The sequence below is a fragment of the Tympanuchus pallidicinctus genome, unplaced genomic scaffold (assembly GCF_026119805.1).
Source record: "Tympanuchus pallidicinctus isolate F22 unplaced genomic scaffold, pur_lepc_1.0 scaffold6, whole genome shotgun sequence".
NCBI lineage: Eukaryota > Metazoa > Chordata > Aves > Galliformes > Phasianidae > Tympanuchus > Tympanuchus pallidicinctus.
Window position 1 is genome coordinate 8,176,105 of NW_026294780.1, and position 22,950 is coordinate 8,199,054.

The 22,950-nt window shown below is 38.2% G+C and overlaps 1 protein-coding gene across 4 annotated transcripts in view; it reads left to right on the top strand.

Moving 5' to 3' along the window:
- GABRB3 (gamma-aminobutyric acid type A receptor subunit beta3) overlaps window positions 1–20,169 on the top strand; it is a 112,750-nt gene extending 92,581 nt beyond the window's left edge. For 3 of the 4 annotated variants that reach the window (XM_052664657.1, XM_052664656.1, XM_052664658.1), the window contains 3 exons: window positions 1,752–1,904; window positions 6,461–6,705; window positions 16,222–20,169. In XM_052664657.1, the coding sequence (XP_052520617.1) occupies window positions 1,752–1,904; window positions 6,461–6,705; window positions 16,222–16,572 (749 nt within the window). In that variant the 3' untranslated portion in view covers window positions 16,573–20,169. The remainder of the gene's footprint in view (window positions 1–1,751; window positions 1,905–6,460; window positions 6,706–16,221) is intronic. The other variant, XM_052664659.1, reaches the window with a different exon arrangement.
- The last annotated feature ends 2,781 nt before the right edge of the window (window positions 20,170–22,950 follow it).

Genomic DNA, 22,950 nt, shown 5'->3' on the forward strand with positions numbered 1-22,950 from the left:
CAAAGCTCACCCACCAATAATGTGGTGAAGAGAAATCTGAAGTTTTCTATTCCTTCTTTTGCTTTCTTTCTCACGAAATCCATAGTTCTTATATTCACAGTAAGATTTGGATTGGAAGGGACCTTGAAGACCTTGCCATGGGCAGGGACATGTCCCTCTAGAAAAAGTTGCTCTAAGTCCCATCCAAGCTGGCCTTGAATGCCTCCAGGGGTGGGGCAGCACAACTTCTCTGGGCAACTGAGTGCCTCAGTATCCTCAGAATCCTAAGAATTTCCTCTTAACATCCAAATTAAATCTCTGTTCTTTTACTTTAAAACCATTCCCCCTTGTCCTATCTCTGTCAGTCACTCTCCATCTTGTTTATAAGCTGTATTTAAATACTGAAACTCCACAGTGAGGTCTCCCCAGTCTTCTCCAGCCTGAACAAGCACAACTCCTTCAACCGTTCTTTACAGAAGAGGTGCTCCAGCCCTCTGATCAGCTTCGTGGCTCTCCTCTGAACTCTCTCCAACAGTTCCACATCCTCCTTGCACTGGGGCTGACAGACCTGGTCACAGTACTCCAAATGGGGCCTCCCAAGGGCTGACTGGAGGGGAACAATTATCTCTCTTGTCCTGCTGGCCATTCATGTATACATGGGCAGATGTTGTTTCTCAGATGCAAAAATATGAACATAATTTTAAGCTAATATTTATTTTAAGACACTTGTAAATTCTGATTTATTTGTCACATTGTGTCACATCTTGCATACGTTTGCAGCAGGATGGGTGGAATTTGTTCTAAGGATAAGAACAGGGTATGTTCAGAAACTCTTTTCTGCATTGTTGGTTTTAACTAGAGCTTTTAGGTGAACTATTAGAAGTATCATATCTAAGACTAGTAATGGAAACACTGAAGATGTGGAACTGGTATTGTGTGCATTCGTATATCTTTTTCTTGTACAACTGCCCTCAGTTTTTATCCTGTTTGCATTTGGTACAAGAAATCACTGCTTTTTTAATGTCTGGGCATTGTAAGTATATTAACTATATTCAGTTAGATTGCAACTAATTTTAAAGTACACAAATTTTAAGTTAAAATAATATAATGTTTGTTTTTTAAAAACTGACGTTGAGATTATTCATTATTTCATCATTTGTTCTCATTGAAACAATATATAATGATTCTATAATCTGTGAATCTTGTGTATACTATGTACATACACCTATGCATTCTTCAATTTTTTTACTAAAATATTTTTTGAAGAAAAATTCTGCTCAGCCTTAGTTGATTTGAGAGACCTTTGGAGGTGATCTGAAGGTTTTCATTCATTTGGATTCATTATATTTTTGACACTGCAGGTATCATGTTTCTCATAATTCAGATGTAATTAAGGAATATGACATCAAGAACAACTCTTCCACGTAAATACCAAACTATGCACATTTAAGACTTGAAATTGTATAGTTAGATAAGTATTTTACATGGCGACCTAAGCATCTGTCTTTGAAAACTCACCAGTGCTTATCCATCTGTTCAGTAATTTAGAATAACTTACTCTCTTTTCTTCCCAAATACAAATTGCTTGGATATTCTCTGCAAGTTTTCTTTTAATACCAACCAGTAATACAGTGAAGGCATTTTCCCTACTGTTCTGCAGATGTCATAGTACCCCATAAAATGTGCATGCTTTAGTTTCTACAGAAACTGAAGTATCTGCAAGTGTCTTTACTTCAGCATAAATAACACTGTTTTTCCTTCCTTTCTCTTAGGTGCCTATCCAAGACTCTCATTGAGCTTCAGGTTGAAGAGAAATATTGGATACTTTATTCTTCAAACTTACATGCCCTCCATACTGATTACCATTTTATCATGGGTGTCATTCTGGATCAATTATGATGCATCAGCAGCAAGAGTTGCCCTTGGTATGTGCTGAGATTGAGTGGGATATTAAAATGTCAGACTGAATGTAGCCTTTGGAAGTTGTTAAGAGACTGCAACATGTTGTCAGTGTTTTGATATTCCAAAATCATTTACGTCAAAATCATGTCATTCAGTATTGCCTCAAAAGTGATAAGTTTTCCCCTGCATGCAAGAATATATCTACCATTAAATCTCTGACATGAGCTGCTCATATGGATCCCAGACTTGTTTTCATCAGATTTAGTGTTGTTGTCACTAACTTTAGCAAGGGGACCAGCTCCAGAATCATATGCTAAGGGCTTCAGCGTGGGCTTTTACACAAGGCCAGTGTGGGAAGACAAGTGTAGCTCCAAGCCTCCACCTGAGGTCCTGACTGCTTTAACTGACAGTGGCAGGAAGGGACCTCAAGAACCATGTGCTACTTCAGAGCACAGGGACGCATCAGCTATGGACCATGATGTTCTGTCTCACCCTCAGAATTGCATTGTTATGACAGCTTATAGTGCCATTTACCTCATGGCAGAAAAACACGGATTTAGCACAGGGTGATGACCCTAGTCCAAGATCTTCTCTGATCAAAGTCTCCTGTACATAAGGGTGGCTATTTTCAAAATATTTCATATGAAGTATTTCATCTATTACAGAAACATACTCACAGATAACTATAGACAAGAAAGATAAAATGGATCCATAAATAATCTTTAAATAATCCTTATGATAACTCCTGCATCTTATCTCACTCCAAATTCTATCTTCAACTCTCTTTTCCACTGGCATTTGCATTCTTACTCAAAACTTTACTCTAAGCCCATGCTATATAACTTCTCCTGTACTGTCTTCGCTTCTTAAAATTGGAGTATATTCCCTAGCCCCATTATTTTCTTATATACCACAGCAAACCAATACTCCAAGACATATCCGTAGGATACCTTGTCTCTGTATACTTCACCACCCAATATGTAATATACAGAAGGAGTGCAGCTGCAATTATACCTGTGTATATGTACCTCATATAACTTCTTAGCATTTGAATTTTTAAGACTGAAAATATGTTATACTAGCTGCAGTTACTCTATAGGTACAATAATTCTACATATTAAGTGGATTAGTTGGTGAATATATGTGTAGTATACATGACAGAGTCTGGCATTACCACTGAAGAGCTAGTGTATGGTCAGCATATTGCAGCTAAGTAGTAACTTCATGGGAGATTTAGTGTAGGGTCCAAACAGCTCTGTTGTATTCATAAATGAACTATTGATACCAAAGATCCACCCTGGAGACATCATGACAGAATTAGGAAAACACTTGAATACATCAGTCAGCATCTGGATTTTAAATGCTGGCCAGAACTGCAATGAACAAACGGTTAGACAGAAGTTGGCAAACCCAATGACATTCCATTTTTTCCTATAACAGATTTACACATTTTTTTTCCTCATATAAGGGAAAAGACAGTCTCATGTGGTCTATTTGTCTGTAGCACAAGAGGCCCTGGTTCATCAAGTAATATACTGTGATGACAGAAATATTTCAACAAAAGTCAGAGAATACATTCAAAACAAGCTCAAGAGCTCAGGTGTTCTACTTCCTAATGATAGAAAGTAATTTTGAGAGAATGACAATGCATCTAATAGGTTTTTCTCAGAACACAATTAGTGCCTTGATGATTGTATCTTGTATCATCTGGTATTTGTATAATAAAGTTCAGTACCATGGGCCTAATCCTTTGTTCTTTTGTGTAGCCGCTTCTATGAGCTTGAAGCTGAGAAGAAATTATATTGAAGTTTGAAGGCAGTGTTTGCACCTTTGGACATACGTAACTTGGTTCTGTGCTGAACCAAAAAGTTTCTTCAACAAAGAAACCCAGGCACAGAAGAAAGAGTAGTTCATTCCACAGACTGTGGGCAATAGACACTGCAAATAGAGGCTTATCCCAGGCTAATCTCAAAAGCTATATTCAAAAGCATCAAATCTGGGGCACTGCTGCTCAAAACTCTGAGTTGTTGCTACTTAACCTTAGAAGTTCCTGAATTAATTCCTCTGAATGAAGTCAAAGTAATCTTAGAGTTCTCTCTTGACAAAGGCTGTAATCACACAATTGTCTTGTTTGAGTAGGTGAGTTTCAGCTGCTCCTCCTCCAGCTGTGTTTTAAAGTAAATTATTAATCTTCAGAAGGGGGATTTTGATCCTTCATGATCATTGGTATTGCCTGCAGGGTGCCAGGATGTTATCCCAGGAGATGTATTTCCTTTAAATTAGTGGTGACCACCCTTCCATTCAGTGTGCTTAATCTTCTGGCTCTCTCAAAGAGCTTCTACAACTCTCCATGTGGAGGTTAAGGAATTATTTCTGCAATCTAAACAACAGCTGGGAAGAGACACTAAAAATGAGGTTATTAATTACGCATCTATGTGTGCTTCTGAGTTGCTTGTTGATCAAGGCTTTGGTAAACATTTGAGAGAGGAAAGTGCAAGGTCAAGAGTATACTAAAAGAGGAATTTGTGGGATTTCTGATGTAAGATCCAGTTTTATCTTAGGTAATTTTCAGAATCCTTATGGGAAGCAATTGCATGTAATCCTACAAGGGAAGAAGGTAATTCAGCCTAGAACAATCCCTTTGGGCTGCAAATATGTGATAGTATTTGCACTATCTCTCACCCATTCCATGTGCTGGCAGTGAGGTTTTCCACAGACCTTGGTAAAATTTCTTTTAAAATAATCCCAGTGTATTAGATGCTGTCTTCATTTTACTGTGAGTTAGGTGTGTTACACAAAATACAATTTTTAAATAAGCCTGGGCTGCATATCACAGAATCAATTATAGAATCATAGAGTGGTTTGGGTTGGAAGGGACCTCAATGCCTATCCAGTTCCAATCACCTGCTGTGGGCAGGGACACATACCACTAGACCAGGATGCTCAAAGCCCCATCCAGCCTGGTCTTAAACACTTTCAGGTATGAAGCATCCACAACCTCACTGGGCAGCCTTTGTCAGTGCCTCACCACCCTCTGAGTGAAAAATGTTGTCATAATATCTGAACTAAATCTCTTCCCTTTTAACCTAAAACTTGACCCCTTTGTTCTGTCATTACTGGACCACATAATAAGTCAGTCTTCCTCCTGCTTGTTAGCTCCCTTTATCTGCTGCATTTCAAGCAACAAAACATCTGACATCAAAACAAACTTTTTTCACAGTTTAGAGGAAAATGTGCATGATGCTAACCTACTAAATATAAAAAATATCTGTTATAGAACCTCATAGTTTACTGCAATTCCTTGGGGTAACACTGCTAACACCAACAGCTTGATTTTAAATTATATTTGTCTTGTTTATATTTGTCTTTATTTCTGTCTCTTCTGGTGAAAGAAACTGTGGTTTGTAATATGCCAGTATCTTTGTTGTTGTTTATTTTTGTTCTGCCAGCATTTTATTAACTACTTACAAACTAAAGGAACAAATATAAAATCAGAAAAAAAATAGTAAAGGAGGGGGACCTATTAAAATGGTTTGCCTCTTTTACCAATGTAGACTTATTCCAAAAATCAATGTTTTCAGCCTTCTGTGATTTTTGATTCCCATAAAATTTCCAGATACAGAACCTGCAATTTCTTGTGAATTTGAGCAGACGAACAATAAATTTGCTGTTCTTACCAGGCTTTCAAAACTGTGCTCTGGTAATATATTTTGGGTGTTACGTCCATCCTCAAATAAATGAGGATTTGACATCCCTAATAGATCTTCTGGGTACTTCATTTATGTTCAGTAGATCACTATAAAAATGCTTCTCTCCCTTCTTGGCTTTTTTTTCCTGAAATCTATGTACCTGTCTCTCATTCTCATCTCACTTCTGTCTAGCCATGTAGAAATTAGACTACTGATCTAAACTAGGGCTCTCAAATTCCTCTTCATGAGCCGACTACATTGTCTGATACTGAAATAGGTGTCTAAAGTAAATGGGATGAACTGCTCTAGGGCGGTCCCTTTCTCTCTCTGTCTACTCCAGAGGGACCCTACAGGGCTAACTTCAACCAACTGATAACTCTTAGAAATTCAATTCTGGATGATAAATGTCTTTACAGTCCCTCTGCCTTAATTTGTTCACATGGTTATGTCTATCCAGATCCCTAAATAGTTCCGTTATTGCTTTAAAAAATTGTCTCTGTGGTGTTTGTGGCTAATGCAGATCTGGAAGAGCACACATTTTAGTGTTTTGCAGAATGTTTCCCTCCTGTTGCAGGTCAATTTTTTCATCCCAGAGATATTCTCAGTACAGCTACTGTGCCTTTTCTGAAGCTATATTAATTCACTGTGGTGGCGACAGGGACCCTTGTTGATTATTTCCCCTAGCTCTAAAAGGAAATGTTGTAACAGAAGAGTAATGCATCAAGCTTTAATTTTGCTTTTATTTGTAGTGTTGTCACCTGAGAGACTGCTTTCACAAATTTTTAAGCTACTTTGCACTGACAAGGGAAATTTGCCAAAAAGGAAAACAAAATTTAAGCATTATCCACTTAGGATATGTAAAACGTGTGCTCTTTTATTTCTTTGTCTAGGAATTACAACTGTGCTGACTATGACAACAATCAACACACATCTGCGAGAGACTTTGCCTAAAATTCCCTATGTTAAAGCCATTGACATGTATCTTATGGGCTGCTTTGTATTCGTCTTCTTGGCCTTACTTGAATATGCCTTTGTCAACTACATTTTCTTTGGAAAAGGCCCTCAAAGGCAGAAGAAACTTGCGGAAAAAACAGCAAAGGCAAACAACGATCGCTCAAGGTTCGAAGGCAGCCGGGTAGGATTCTTTATACACAGTCTCTTCTTTCTTTTATTACAAATGCTAACTCTATGGAATAATCAAAAAAAATCTGTGCAAAAACATCACCAACCACATCCCCTTTTTGTGGTCAAACTTCAGCAATTCAATTACCTATAAAAAGGAAAATATTTAAGCATGCAGACATCTAAGTGAGTATGATCTGTATGACAAGAAACTAAGAAGAAAACAATACCACTGCAGCTAGCTTGAAACTAAAGGCCAAGACCTACAAAAGTCCTTATATGCTTAAATCAAATACAGTTTAATTTGTTTTCATGCAAGGGAATCTGGCATCTGAGCATACTTTTTCTCACTTCCTTTCAAGCAGATGCATTTAGAATGGGAGTAACTAGATACATGATTAGTTCTGCTCATGCTAACTAATTGATCAGCAGAGCTGAAATGCTGTGTGTGTGGCATGATCATCTACTGCTAGCAAAGGCCAGCAGAAAATTATGCTTCCCAGAGAAACTTTCAGATGGCTTTCTGAATCATAGTATTGGTATGGTCAGTGCTGATTACACTCCATCTTATTTCCTTCCCTTAGGCATTACTTTGTGCAAAAAATATACCTTTTGCTCATTTGAAATAAAAAGTCAAGATATCCAACGCTATATGATATTAGCAAACTATGTCAGTTTCAACAGAACATATTATTTTGGCTAAAATGCTCCCAATGATGCTTTTTTGTTCAGTTCAGTTGAGTAAGGCTGCAGTTTATTTTTTCTATTAGCTATAGATTAGAAGAGCTCGCTGTGACAAAAATACTACCTATTTATTAAACATTGGTATCATAAAGTCATTTCAAGCTGTATTTTATTATTCTGGTGATCCTGTCTGCCATAATAACTGTAATGCAGAACTCCACATAATTATTGGCATTCATATATGTGAAATAGTTCTTGAAGCAATAAATTCATTTTTGTCCATTCTATTATGGAACCAAGATCTCATCACAGTTGGCAGCATTGCCTAGGACTAAGCTAGCAGGAAGACTGAATTCCCTTTTCTGGAAAAATAAGTAGTGATAATAATAAGAAAGCAAATAGAAGAAAAAGAGAATATCACAACTGAAAGCAATAGAGATGATTTTATCTACAAGCAGGTAATGCAGATGTACGCCCTAAGGTTCTGTTTTTGCCAATGAAAACCATCTTGTGAATCTCATCCGTTTAAATGATTTATAGAATTCATTAGTTACTCAATGCCATCTAATGCCTGACTGTTCTTCAATAAAGAGTTCAATTAGTCTGTATTGTCAGAAGTAGTCCAAGGTCCTTAATGAGTGAAAAGGGTTTTTTTTGATACCCACATTGCATCATTTTTGTATACCAGACCTGGTTATACCTTATGCATCAACCTTTCTATCTCACTTTTAACTTAGGACCATTTCTTTTCTTTCTGGACCATCCTAAGAAAATACTGTGCACTGTTCTGACTTTTCTGCTGGTTTAATATTGGCCAAGCATGAACTGAGCATAAGACATGAGCAGCATGACAGAACTGAAAGAGCAGTATGCTACTTTGTCACTTGGAATACCAGATGTGAAAGGGAAATCCGTATACTTCTACTTCATACTGTCTGAATATTTGCTATATGATGAATAATGAAGTGTGGTCAGATTCAGCTGGTGAAGTCAACAGAGCTTTACTGCAGTTGCTGGATTCAGTGTCTTAAGAGAAGTAGTGCCAGTGTATGACCGGAAGTTACATTAAATAGATCTGATCAGAAGTCATCCTTTTGAACATGAAATAGATGGAAAATGCATATTCAGCAAATGTAGAACGTCTTCTCTTAATTTCTCATTTGATAGAACCCTAGCAAATCCGAGGCAGAAAAGATTGCTCAGAGCAGACCAGAAATCCCATTGCTTTCGGGATGTGCAGCTCAGGGAAAATATATATCGAACAAAGATTACCAGGATTGTCAGAGATCACAACCTTGAAGCAGGAACACACCTTCCATAGTTCAGGATTATGCCCACTGTATACTATGCTGTATAGGCATCCAACAATGAAGGCAAGACAGGTGGTCATGCTGGAGTTTGCCAAGGAAGACTACCTGAAAGCTTTGCAGACTCTTCAAGGGGCACTGAAGAGGCATTGAGTTCAAACTTCAAATTCAGTGAGTCTTGAGAATTGGTGAATGTGATGGAAATAATGGCTACTTGGCGCTTGCTTCTTGCTTTATGGCTGGGCTGGGTGTCCTGGGAAGGGCTCAACTGTCAGCACCTTTTGTCACAATTCTTACTGTTTGTTGACTGTAAAAATGTGTGAACAGAGGTTGAAAAGGTTTTAGATATAAAACTGGAAAAATACATTACTTTCAGTTTGTCTCTAAGACTACCACTGTGGGTTGATCTCTCTGTTTTGGTTTAGTCATTCAATTTGCTTGTAATGAACCATGTGCATGAGCTCTCTGCCATTGAGTTAGAGTCCTAGCTCAGGGCACCTGGGAAAAAAACAAACAAACACAGAAATAAAAAATTGGAAGTAGTAGTAGACTTCTGAAAACTCTTTTTTTGAAACCTCAATCAATTGGTTCATATATAAGAACAAGCTCTAGGAAGAACAGGGTCTTGATTTTTCATAAAAGTTCCCATGGTATCAGTGCCTAAATTAAAGTCTTCTATTTGTGGAAAAATTGACAGCAAAGAATAGGTGGCCTATAAAAACAGGCAGCCTGTTTTCCTTTGAAAATTGATCACTAATGTTATGGATCAATTCTGTTTCTTTTGTTTCTGTTGGCAGGTTCTGGCTTCATTTGTAGCTGTCTGTGCGTTTTCAGTTTTACTACATAAATTGTTTATTTTAAATAAGGCTCAGATTCAGCCTAATTTACAACCAAATCAGCATGAGATAGCTCTAAGGCAATCCAGTTCTCACTTTTTGTTCTCTCTTGTGATAGAGGCCACTGGCATAATCAGCTGGTGAGCATGTGTTTTGGACATTGCTCCTTCTGGGCCAATCCATAGAGGTTATGATTTGTTACAGTCCCCTGCTAAAAATACTTCTTCTTAGCTCATGCTGTGGCAATTTATGTTTTCAGTTTGGTGGGACCAAAAGTTCAGCCTCGGGGTATCAATCAGGAGGGTAGCTATCACACAAGCTCATTCAAGCTTCAACCCCCTGTGGCTCTCAGACATATGGGAATAGCTTCCTTTGAACAAAATAATACAAAGCCCTTTGTAAAAAGGTTCTTCTAGCCAGCAGTTGCTGCATGGCTTTTTAGCTCCAGAGGTTTCCAGTTCAGACTCTAATTGTTGGCCAAGGCAACATTGCCCACTAGCCACTACTGAGGATGGAGGCCACTTTACATCTACTTATTGCTTTTAAAGCATCATGAATGGTAGCAACTGTTCTCACAAGTGGGATTTTCTTCTTAGAATGAGTGTCTTGGCTCCTGTGGTAGAATTATCACTCAGTCTAAATTGGGAAATATGAGAATAGCAAAACTGGCAGTATTCTCCAGTGCATCTTCATCTTTTCTGGATGTTTTTTCTTTTTCTTTTTCTTTTTTTTTTTTTTTGTACTGTTTTGAAGAGTGGGATATTTCTGAAGCGTGAGTGTGATGAGTAGGTGCCAAGTTTTGAAAAATATCTCTCAAGGGTGGGAAACACAGTTCCTGTGAGAAGAGCCCTAGTTCTGTAGTGCTTATGACATTCATTGTGCACTGAGGGATCATGTGCGTACAAACTTAGTTCAAATACAACAAGGATGACTGTCAAACTCCATCTTTACTTGATTATCAGTGATATTGGGGTGCAAGTTTCTAACTTTCCTTATTCTTCACACTTTCTTTTATTTTCAAGATCTTACCATCTTCCCATTTCTGCTGGCTATCCTAGTTTCATCTGCTACGTCAACAGAAACTTAACAGTCTCTTTCATTTATTTTGATCCACTTAATCAATATAAGCAATTTTGTTAAAGTAGTAAGTTATCAACTTTTAGACTCAGTGAGAATACTCAACAATATCATTTTTATTGTGCTTGCAGTTTAAATTATTTTTAAAATGTCTCAGGCATAGTGTAGTCAATCAGTGTTGTTTGAAGCACAGATAGTACTCAAGGTCTCTGGTTTCTGACATGTTAGAAAGTCATTCAGACATAACTAAAGAAGTTGAAAGCTGTAGTGTACCCTTTGTGCTTTCACCAGGCAGACCAGATGACAGTCAGATAGCTAGATTACAATTACTACCAAAAGTAATTTTTATTTTATAGTTTTAAGAGGAGATCTATTTTGTGGGATAATATTATTGAATAGTAATTTTGATGTAAAATAACTCAAGACTAATAAAGAGACAGCTTTTCCTCCTGTTATTTAAACCTGCTATTTGCATTTATATTACTTCATATAATGAAAAATATTTACACGGTATTTAAAAATTTGGGATTGATGAACTCCTAAATGTACCTTATGGGGTTTAAGCAAAATGCTTCCACTGTTTATTTTTGTGTAGCAGAGTGAAAGACTTATGAGGAAGAACAGAAGGAGTAAAGTACTCCTTAAAATTTATGGAATATTAAACAGAGAACTAAATGAACCCAAAGTAATTCAGACACTGTCTCACAGTAAATCAAGCTGTTTTGTACTTTCCTGACCCTAGTCAAGTGTTTTCAAACTGACATTAAAAATGAAGTTTTCCAAGAATCTTAATTAGAGGAAGGTATTTAATAGCAGCTCTTTTCATACATCTATTTAAAAACATTATCTAAACAAGCCAGTATGTTGTTGACTAGAGGGAAGAAGTAAGTGGTGAAGTTTCCAGGTATGAAAGAAGTTTCAAATCTACAATGTACTGTCCTAGTTGATCCTATTAGCGAAGCAGAGTTCATGCAAGAGTAAGAGTAAGACCGTGGTTTCTTTGTGAGCTGTCTGCTAATTTTCCTCTTTTAACTTCAGTTACTTCATTCTTGTGTGATGATATATGGCTGTTAGAATTTTTGGATTTTCTTAATTTGCCGTGTAATATGTATAGTTTAATCTTAGAACCGTAGAATCATTAAGATTGGAAAAGACCTCTCAGATCACCCAGTCCAACCATCAGTCTATCCCCACCATGCCCACTGACCACATCCCTCAGTGCCACATCCACACGGTTTTTGAATACCTCCAGGGACAGTGACTGCACCACCTCCCTGGGCAGCCTGTGCCACTGCATCACTGCTCTTTATGAGAAGAAATTTTTCTTAATATCCATCCTGAACCTTTCCTGATGCAGCTTGAGGCCATTAACTCTCATCCTGTCACTGGTTACATGGGTGAAGAGACCTACTGCCACACTGTTAACAAATGGTGAACCTACAAAAATGAATCTGTTTTTCAGTGTGTGGTATGTCTCACTGCATTTCATGTTTCTCAGCTTCCAAATGGATTTATGTGAGTGCCATTCACCTTCTGGTGCAGGAGCTGTAATTGTTCAAAGGTGGGAGGAATGGTGTTTAATTTAGTAAGAGCATCAGTTTTGCGTATTTAGATCCATGCTTATTCAGTAGGGAATTGATTAATGATTTGGCACTCAGCTGTTTTTGTCTACTTTTGTAGGCTCACTGGGAGACACTTAATGGGAACAACCAGCTCTGGGTTTTGTCAGGAAAGAGGTGGGAATGCAAGAGTGCAGATGGGAAAATGGGGAATGAGTGGGTTCAGGCAGAAAAGAGATCACAGGAGACCCAGGGACTCCAGAGGAGACAAGAAGGAGAAATCTTTAGGTTAAAATAGGATCATAAGGAGCAAGAGAAATTGGCCAAGTGCTGTCATCTCCACTTTGAAACAATATTTAAGAACAAAGCTTGGCTTTTTCAGAAAACACTTTGAGAAAAATTTCCAGTGCACATGCTATGACAGGCCATAAAAACTTATAAGGCTCATAAGGAGTAAAACAGAGGTTTCATTGAAGATGTCGGTCTTGTTTGTCTTGTGTAGTCTTGTCTGTAATCAGTTCAGCTGCTTTACATAATCTATATCTGTATCTAAAGTAATAGTTTTCTTTGAGTCACTGCACCATACTCTTGTGCACTCATGTGGGAATTTTCCTTACATGTATATTCAAACAAACCTGAGTCAACCTGCAGAGGATAAGCCTGTCACTGTGCTTCTTCATTCCTTGAGAGTGCTTCTGTACATTTGTCAAAGTCGTTTAAATCATTACTCAAATCACTCAGAAGTCATGTTTGTGTGCAAATGCTTTTTAATGTGTTGCATATATTACGTGTTCCTGCTTTGCAAGATCACTTTAAGATTGTCACAAAATATTGGGATATAGTGCTGTAACGTTATTGAGAGTTTGAAGGTTTATCCAAAACCTCAGAGGAAATCAATACAGTTTGCAGGAATAGGTCTCAAGCATATCAAATTTCAGTTTCTGCAAACCTCTCCATTTGCTCCTTCCTTGAAATTGGCTTGCTAATCTCAGTCTGTTAACAAAGAGATGCACTTCACAACTGTTTCCAAATATGTTTTTGGACATTTTCAGAAAATATATGTTGTCCTGCAACTTGGTAGGGTGTAACTGTGTGCTTTCAAACAAAGCTTTTACATCAACGTTGCTACTTTCCTGACCACCTCTCTGGTTTGATTTATAGATGCAGTGACTAACAGTGAAAAGTGTCAGTATCACTGGGAGATCAGAGACAGAAATTCCATTAGGGGTGCATGCAGGCTTGGCAGATAAGGTGAAACAGGCTATGCAGTGTGATGAAATAAGTGGAATCAAATTAATGCTTTCCTTGTGTAGGAGAAGCGTGGAGATATACCCTCCAGAGTACAAGCTGACACCTCACTTAAAACAGTCCAGGTCTCAATGGAAAGACTAAGTACCTGTGGACTGGATAATGTCTTCATATATGGAGGTGGCAGACAGAAAAGGAAACAGAGACTGCAAAGAGAAGGCTGTACGTCCAGAGTAGGGCCCAGTAAAATGCTCCTTGCTGGGGCATTTTGAGGAAGTTGAAGGAACTTTATGTAACATTTCTCAAAATCTGGGAAGAGATAGGAAAGGGTGTGATATGTGCTTAGTAGAGGCTTGGATGAGAGATGTAATTTTAAGCTTTATAAAGAAGTTACAAATTATAGGGATATTTTGCACAATGCTATTACAAATCCTGATCATAATTTGAACTGGGGAAAAAAAAAGCAAACAATGCAATGCAAACTGAATCAGTGACTTTCAGAAACCACTCTAAGCAATGATGGTGTCCATGGTTGTATTGTACAGCTGTGTATATTCCCCAGCTGCAGATCCTGCTCAATAGCATGTACTCATTTCTACAAACCTCAAGCTCATACTTTTCTACCCAGCAGGTTTCTGCCAGGGGAAAAATAAATTCTTAATCACCACTGAGGCTTCTGCACCTCATGGTTCTGTTTCACGTTGTTTATTTTTATTTATAGGCACTCATCAGCATTATGCACTGTTGCCTACAACAGCAGGATGTATTGTGGATACCTTAGGATTTTTTTCTTCTTCTTACCTATGTGTTGTTCCTTGTATTATGCGTTCTTTTTCCATCTGCAAGAAGTTTGTCAAAGTATTGTTAGTATGTAAATATGACTATAAATATATTTCCCAAAGAAAACATAAGCTGTATATCTGTAATTGATTAAAGAAATATCAATTTTCCAAAAATTGAACAGGATTCTAAGAAGCTAAATGCACAGGGACAGACACATAGCAAATGCATACTTTTACTGCATCACACAAAGCTTTCAGCAGACCTGGTATCAGATGGCTGTATGAACTTCAATAGGTCATGACCATACTATGTTTTCTCAGCTGCTTTTATTCTTATGCTTCCAGGATGAGATGTTCAGCTGTGCCACACAGTTCACGTAGCTAGATCAGGTGGCAATTTAGAAAAAGGTAGTAATTAACAAAATCACAGGCTGAATTGTAGTTGAATAAATTGTGAAAATAGATCTGGAAATTATCCTGTGTATGCTATGTGTAACAATTTCTTCTTAGCTTGGGAGGGAAACTGCATTCATTTGAACAGTCATGCAGATGTTAACTAGTTCAAAATACCCAGGACAGAGCATTTATCTTATAGTGAGCAGTTTATTTCCTCTCCCAAAAGCTGGTGGGAAATTGGAGCTGACTCCTGCATCAGCTTTGTTCTCTGCCTATCCTACAGCATGCAGGGCATGGGGCACGAAGGATTGCAGTGCCCACCACTGAAGCAACCAAATACTGCCTGAGATGGCATCACCGAGGACTTTCTGTCAGTTCTACTCCTGGGAAATTGAAGTTTTCTGGACAGAGGGAGCTACACCCAACTCTGTTGTTACTCAGAGGGGGCTGCAAAATTAAGCCCAGAGTTTACTAAGGCCAAAAAAGGATCAGAACCTTCTTCTCATTTCCTATATTGGCATCATGTTCCTCAGCTGTGCTCAGCATTGTGCTCACCTCCTGCTGCAAACGGAGGCTAGAGGGAGGAGTGCTACTTGTTTCCTCAGTTTAGCAGTGTTATTCCTATTTAAGATCACTTACTTATCCAAGTAGAAATTATGCGTTGCCATCATTTCAAAATCAGGAAAATGTATATGGAAAGAAAAGTTTAAGAGAAAAGCTGTAAAAAATTGTGTGAATCCAATATACAAGGAGTTCAGCAGGATAGGGCTTACTGTGTTTTCACCCGCACTTTTTTCTTTTTTTCTAAATCCTGAATTGAATCATAGAATCATAGAATGGGTTGAAAAGGACCACAGTGATCATCTGTTTTCAACCCCCCTGCTATGTGCAGGGTCACCAACCACCAGACCAGGCTGCCCAGAGCCACATCCAGCCTGGCCTTGAATGCCTCCAGGGATGGGGCATCCAGAGCCTCCTTGGGCAACCTGTTCCAGTGCGTCACCACCCTGTGTGAAAACCTTCCTTCTAAAATCTGATCTAAACCTCCCACGTCTCAGTTTAAGACCATTGCCCCTTGTCCTATCACTATCCACCCTCATAAAGAGCCGTTCCCCCTCCTGTTCATATTCTCCCTTCAAGCACTGGGAGGCCCCAATGAGGTCTCCCCGGAGCCCTCACTTCTCCAAGCTAAACAAGCCACTTCCTTCAACCTTTCTACACTGGAGAGGTGCTCCTATGAAAAAATAGCTTTTTTAGTGTTAATTAATTTCCTGCTCTTGCAGAGAGAGATTCCCTCCTTTACCTTCTCTTCCTACTGCCAGCCATGCAGAGATTTCACTGAAATACTCCATCCTTTAAAGCGCAGCTAATTTAAATGGAGAGGAAAATGGTTGCTTTTGCCAAAAAATGCTTATTAAAAGTTGGTAATATGATATCCCTGTTTGTAACAGTGTCTAAGTACCTGTCTCTATTTAAGCAGCTGAATATTCCAATCTTTTTTTCTGATATTACCATATGCTTAAAATGAATATTGCTTTCTTAAAACACATATGATTTTGGAGATGTAAATGCACACACACTTTGCTGTTAATACGTCAAAATCTTTTGAAACAATGCAAATTTCCACTTTTGTCCTGTAGGTGGACACCCATGGAAACATTCTGCTAACATCTCTTGAAATTCACAATGAGGTGGCAAGCAACGAGGTCACAACCAGCGTTACGGATGCCAGAAATTCAGCGATATCCTTTGACAACTCAGGAATCCAGTACAGAAAACAAAGCTCACATCGCGAAAGCCTTGGAAGGCGTTCATCAGACAGAACAGGCTCCCACAGCAAGAGGGGCCATTTACGAAGAAGGTCTTCACAACTGAAGATAAAAATTCCTGATCTAACAGATGTGAATGCCATTGACAGATGGTCAAGAATGGTGTTTCCATTCACATTTTCTCTTTTCAACTTAATTTACTGGCTATACTATGTTAACTGAGTGACTGAACTTTTTTAAAGGACTTCAATTATAACAAGCGAAGTACTACTTGCCTGCAGAGTTTATATATATTTATATGTAAAAACATATATATATATGAACTTTTACAATGTAGAGAATACTCATGTATGTGTGAATACGTACAACGAAGAATCGTGTGTATATATGAGCACACACTGGAGAGCAAAAGTATATGTATGCACACATACGTGTACGCATTCATTCTGAGGTTATGGACAATGTAACATAGAATGCACTTCCGAGGAACTTTTTAATTTGAAAGACAGGTGTCGTCCAAAGCAAGCCTTGGGAACGTAAGTGTTGTGTATTATCACTTCAAAAGTTTGATGGTCATAGAAATTTTCAAACAGCTGTAATGGTGTATAAAGTCAGTATTTAGTAACATTGTTTGTAAATGCCGCCATACACACTAATCATAAAGTGATAGAGTTACACTGGTAAGTTTAAAGTAAGTCATTTGTATTGCAGAACCATGAACAACAATCTCATCAAGCCAAACTTGTTTCTCTTTGCTAAAATTTCTTGGTTTTGTATGACCTAACACACTTTTCCCACTCATTAATGGGCATTGTTTTTAATGGTCTCTTGCTTTCTCTTCTGCAGTAAGCAAGCTGATCATAGGAGTATTGCTGTAGGTCTTTGGAGATGCATACGTGTTCATAATATTTCAAACAAGCATTTTAAATGTCCTTCAACAGTGAAAAGAATCTTTTGTAAGTACTGTAAATGTGCAGCACATTTTCCTCCCCTTGGACTGGTTCCAGCTGCCGTGTCATTTTGAAAGAGAACAGCACATTTTTAGTGTAAAGTAGCTGAGATTTCAACTACTGTCAACGTGTTCTACATCTGCTGTAGATGTAAAGATTGTTATTCCAGTGAAAACATAGAAGATGTCTCAGGTTATTTGCTACTTCAACATGAAACCACCTAGCTGTAGCATTTTTTTAAATATGCATTCACATTATTTAACATTCTTATAACATTGTATGTTAATGTAAAATATATTTGCATAATATGCATATAAGTATATTTTCTCAATGTTTTTCTTTCCTGTGCTTGCTATTGTGACTGCATGCTATGTCATATTTTTGTTTTCTGTGATGTTACAACTTTTTATTCTTTAGAACTGAGCAAATAGAGCACTTCTGATACTTTGATTCAGTAATGGAGTATTTTCATATTTTATTTATATACTTAAAGTATATATATGTACGTTTATGAAGCTCATGTCCTGCAGTCAGAGATCACAAAAGACAGCAAGAAGTATGTCCAGACTGTGTTCAAACTCACCTTTCATGCAAATGTAAGCACTTTGGTTTTCATTCATATTCATTCCCTAAGCAGTTTTCCAACTTTTTTCAGTCTAGTAGATTGTAGTCATCCAAGGTATGCCTATTTCAGATCTGTAAACTTAATTTGTTACTTATCAGAGCAACCTTTCTAAAGAAAAGAAGATATATTTTTTGTAAGCAGTGTTTCTACCATGTGCATTCACAGCTACCAACAGGTGCAGTAGCATAAGTAGATTTAAAACAAAAATTTAGGCATGGCCATGCCTGTACTCTGTATGCAGGATTCCTGGGGAAATCAATAGGAAATTATGTCAAAGAGAGAGCTTTGAATGTTAGCAAGGGACATATCTATGGGAGAAAAACGTGGATATGCATGTTGATAAAAAACGTGGATAAAAGCACCAAGATGGAATGATTATGAGAAGGCCTTGGCTTTGTAAACGAGCCAAGTGTTCTCACTGGTATTTGGATTACCTATGAGTAGAGCACTCGTGCTGCTGCCATTGTACCCTCTGTTGCTATTTCCACCCTTGACTCTGCAACTGAGCTGAGAAACTTTGCTCTGGGCTGAACTGCAGCATAGGCAGGTTGCAAAGCCTTAGCTGTAGTCTCATCATGGGGGCTCCTGCTCACTGAACAGCAACGTGTTCCTTCAGCTGCCTTGAGGTAGAGCCGCAGTGTGATCCCCATTGCCCTGCCCTCGCCTGCAGGACTGCACTGCAGCCCTGCTGCATCCTTGGCACTAGCACAAACTGGCTGTACCTGCAGCTCTTAAGCACTGCGACTGCAAATAACTGTATGGCATGAGAAGCCTTGAAGGAAACCATGAAGCTGGAGTACAAAAACTTGTTTTTGAGCAGCTCCTCAGTATGAGCTTCCATTGGTAGGCTGCAACATATTATGAGCTGTCTGATATTTCTTCCAACTGTGAAGGGATTGTAGAGCATGTTGTCATCCTTACTGTCAAAGTAATAAAACAATTAGCACCTTCCCAAATACACATTTTGTAGATTCATTGATATTATCTCCCAAGCTCTTACCTTAATAGCAAAATATAATTAAACAAAAAATACGATATTAATAAAACATAAAAACTCTAGGCTCTGCTTTGGAAAAGTTGCCCTAATGAAATATCTCTGAGCAAGTCCTTTGGTTAGTGCCCTAAGCAACTGTTCTGAAAAATGGAATTCAAGAAGAGAGCGGTCCCACCCTCTCACTGTTTTTAGTCACTGTTCTCCCCTTTCTTCGAGCTCCAGCTCCTAGAAATGCTCTGGTCAGGTAGGGCTCATTCACAACCATAAAAGAGCTTTTATTTGTGATGTGAATATGTACTCCATATTCTGTAGAGGCTTCAGAGGTTTCAGTCGGGATTTTTATGTAGATGGATAAATTACTGACTGGTCTCAGAAAAGAGGAAATGTGCATTTTCAGCACCTCACATGGGCAAGATAACTGAGTGTCTGAGTCTCCTCCTTGTACATCTGGATAGCAGTTTATTACTGTTACCCCCTTCAGGAAACTATTTCCCACCTTCCATCTCATTGCAAAAAGTGAGCAGTTGCACGTTTCAGGTTTTCATGAGATTCCAAATCTGTCAGCCCAGGCAAACTCCATGGGGCACAAGCAGCTTGGACTGTGAACAGACTGAAGTCTTGGTTGGACTTGAAAAAAGCCAGGAAATTCTCACTTAAGGTTAACACTTCATCCTTAACACGCATTTTTGTGCCTTTTTTGCCAATTCCCTTCTTCCAGTCCCAGCACCACTTCTTACACACAGACACACATACAACCATGTGTTAAGAACAGTGTTTGCCTTGACCTCACATTTTCTGGCTATTGTCACTTTATGCTAGCTGCAGTGTATGACTTTAAACATAGGTGGCTTTAAGACTAAAAGATGATCATTCCAATCAAATTGCACCAGAGAAATGCATTGCATAGCTAATTAACTCATTTCTAACTCACACTAGCTATAAATAACATTTACACATCATTTGTAAAAGGCAACGGAAAAAAAAAAAAAAAAACAACTGGAACTATTTGTGTTGTAGCCCAAAGGGTCAATAAGCAGTAGAAATATTATGATGATTTAACTCTAAGTTGATTTCATCTCATTGTAAATATAAACTAAAATTCAGTCTTTTTTGCTTAAGGCACATCTATGTATTTTTGGTATTCTTCAGCAATGGAAAAAAAAAGAATAGTAAAATGGAATGATGAAGAGATGCTTTATGAAAATATTGATAAATGAATATTCATTTATTAAAAAGGATTTAAAGATTAATCGCTTACTTTTTTTTTCTGGGGATAAAGGGAGTATGATGACTGTGCTTCGCTAAATTTTAATGTTTAATTAGATTTTAAATGTCATGCAACTGTTAATCTTACACAAATTTAAAGAAAAAATTAGATGAAATTTTTTTAAAGTTCACATACAATTAGAAAAAAAGAATTGCTGTGCTTTTAACTATGATATCACCTAGTGTTTTCTATGGTAGATTAAGGAAGAGGGGAAAACTATATCCACTGTAGTACCATCCACTGTAGTACCAGTATCCATTGAACTGGCAAGATCTATAATGGCAACCCAGCCTCTCTTCCACCCTCAGGTTTACTTGGTATGAGCAGAAAATTTGTCCTGTGCTTTACATGCAACATCTACCTGCCCAGGAGAAAAAAGAAGACACTGGAGTCCTGTTAATTTGCTTCATTAATCAAATCATTAATATTTCAAAAAGGAACCAAAAAATCTCCAGCTATAGGAACTGTATCAGGAACATTAATTGTGTTCCTCACACTTGTTATTGCTAGCTGTTAGTAAGCTATTTTAGAGGTGTCAGGAAAGAGGCAGATTCCAAGAGGGGTTTTTTTGAGTCGTGTTGTTAGCAGTTCACCAACCCTTTCCCTGAAAACAAAAATTCTGTGAAGAACCCTCTGAGGATGAATGGAGATTTGGAAAGCACGTTTTTCTCAAACCTGATTGCCATGCTTCATGTTGGAGCAGAAGCTTGCTTAAATTTCGTAGTAGCTAATGGTACATGTCCCAACTTTTAAGCAGTAGGAAAAATATTCAGCACTACCAATTTGATTGCAAGGCCATCGAAGTCAACTCCCTCTGACTTCAGCAACTTTCTGCTCAGTTCTAGCAACTCTTCCCAGATCACAAGTAACATCTACTTCACTATGCTCCATACTATAAAAGTGGAAAAAATTACTGATGTCCCAAAATTAGCTTTGTGATTGGGCTATCTGGGAAGTGATACATTTCATTCTCCATTTGAGAGCTGATGTACTGATAAATGTTACCAATTAATATCAGTACTGATTGATGAGGTACCACTTATTTTACTAAAGGACTTATTAGGTACGTTAGTCTGTTTTCTCCAAACAAATGTGGTAATTAATAACACTATTTCCAAAGATATTGGTTTCATAGGCAGAACTGTCACAATAGCAAGGACTACTTACTGATGGAAGAAGTGAGGCGGACTGCTGAAAATTAAACTAAAAGTGGAGAGAATCTCAAGGCTTCACTGATTCACTTGTTTGGTTTTTTTCTTAATAACAAAGGCAGAAACTCTCACAAGTAGTGTCAAACACCCCTGCAAATACAGGGTCTGAGCTTTTCCAAAAAGATTTCAGATTCTGGGTGTTTCATTTCTGTGGTTCTCCTAATTGTGAGGCCATGTACACCCTAATCTGTGTAATTAGACATATGTCTTCCTCTGGCTTGTCAACTCCTTCAGCAGCTTACCCTGCACACATCACTTGCTATGCTTGAAAACTCAAATCCACACAGGTAGAATATGCAGCAGTACAAGAAAAACAACTGCTGTCTCTAAATCAGCCATACAGTAACTGAAACTCAAGTAATGCTTAAGCAAGCATAATATTTCTGAAGGATAATATGTTTGGACAGCTTACCTAACCTTTGCAAGGTACTACTGCTAAATACTTTTGTCCCACCAGTGCAGCCTAATTTAAATCAGTATAGTGTTTTCCTTTATTTTTTATTTTTTATTTTTTATTTTTTTTCTCCTCTTGAAAGCAGGAAAATACAGAAAGCAACTACTCAGGGCAAGTTTACACCTGGTCTCCCCTGACAGACTTCCTCAAAGCTGCTCAAGTCTCTGCTCTGAGTCCCCCTTTGGAGGCACTGATCTTTCTCCTTTGACTACAGAGGGAGCCTTAGGCTAAATGCTGTGAGTTATCCCCCAGCTTACCACCAGCACTTGTCTTCTTTCAGATGTTATTGCTCTCACAGCAAATATCTGGAGATAAAATAGCTATTATCCTAGCTGGCAGGAGGCACAGATGCAAACAGCATGTGTACTCAGTCTGTGATATATCACAGCAATCTTCAGGTTATCTGTTCTAATATGGTTTTTAAAGGCATTTCGGTTTATACCCTAACCTTGGAGTTCGCATTATTTTCTCCAGATGCTGATGCTTTCTATATGCATATACCTGGAACTCTGTGACAGAGCATAGGGATTTTTCTAAAGATTTTAAGTCAGTTGAACTCAAAACATCTGGGTATCTTCTCTGTCCTTTACCAGTATCAGAGATCACGGTTTGCTCTGCCTTTGCACTGGGCTGACTGCACGTGCTGGAGTACCAGGAGCTCCAACCTGCAGCTGTGTGCTGCCAAGCCATGACTTGCTCAGCTGTACCCACGGACAAACCTGAAACACATTCTGCCTGTTATAAATTGTTTCCCTGATAAGATGCTGTGTTAGTCTCAGAACTAACTGCTGCTTCACACTCCCTCCGTCTAAGATGCCAGCACTGCCACTAGAGACCCCATTTTCCCATCTTTTGAAAAATAAGATAAAAAAAGGGAATTCACAGGCTGTTAGGCAATTAAGTATCTCCCTCCACACAACTGGGATCAAATTTTGCTGCAGGTTATACATTTGATCCACAGGGACAGAACTAATTTGGTGCAGAATTCTTCCTGCCTAGGGCTACTCTTAAAAGTTTGCAGTCCAAAACACCAGTGTGTTTTAGTAGCATAATGTAGGTACATGCAAAAGTATTTAAAGTTGTCAGTGAAATGTTTCTG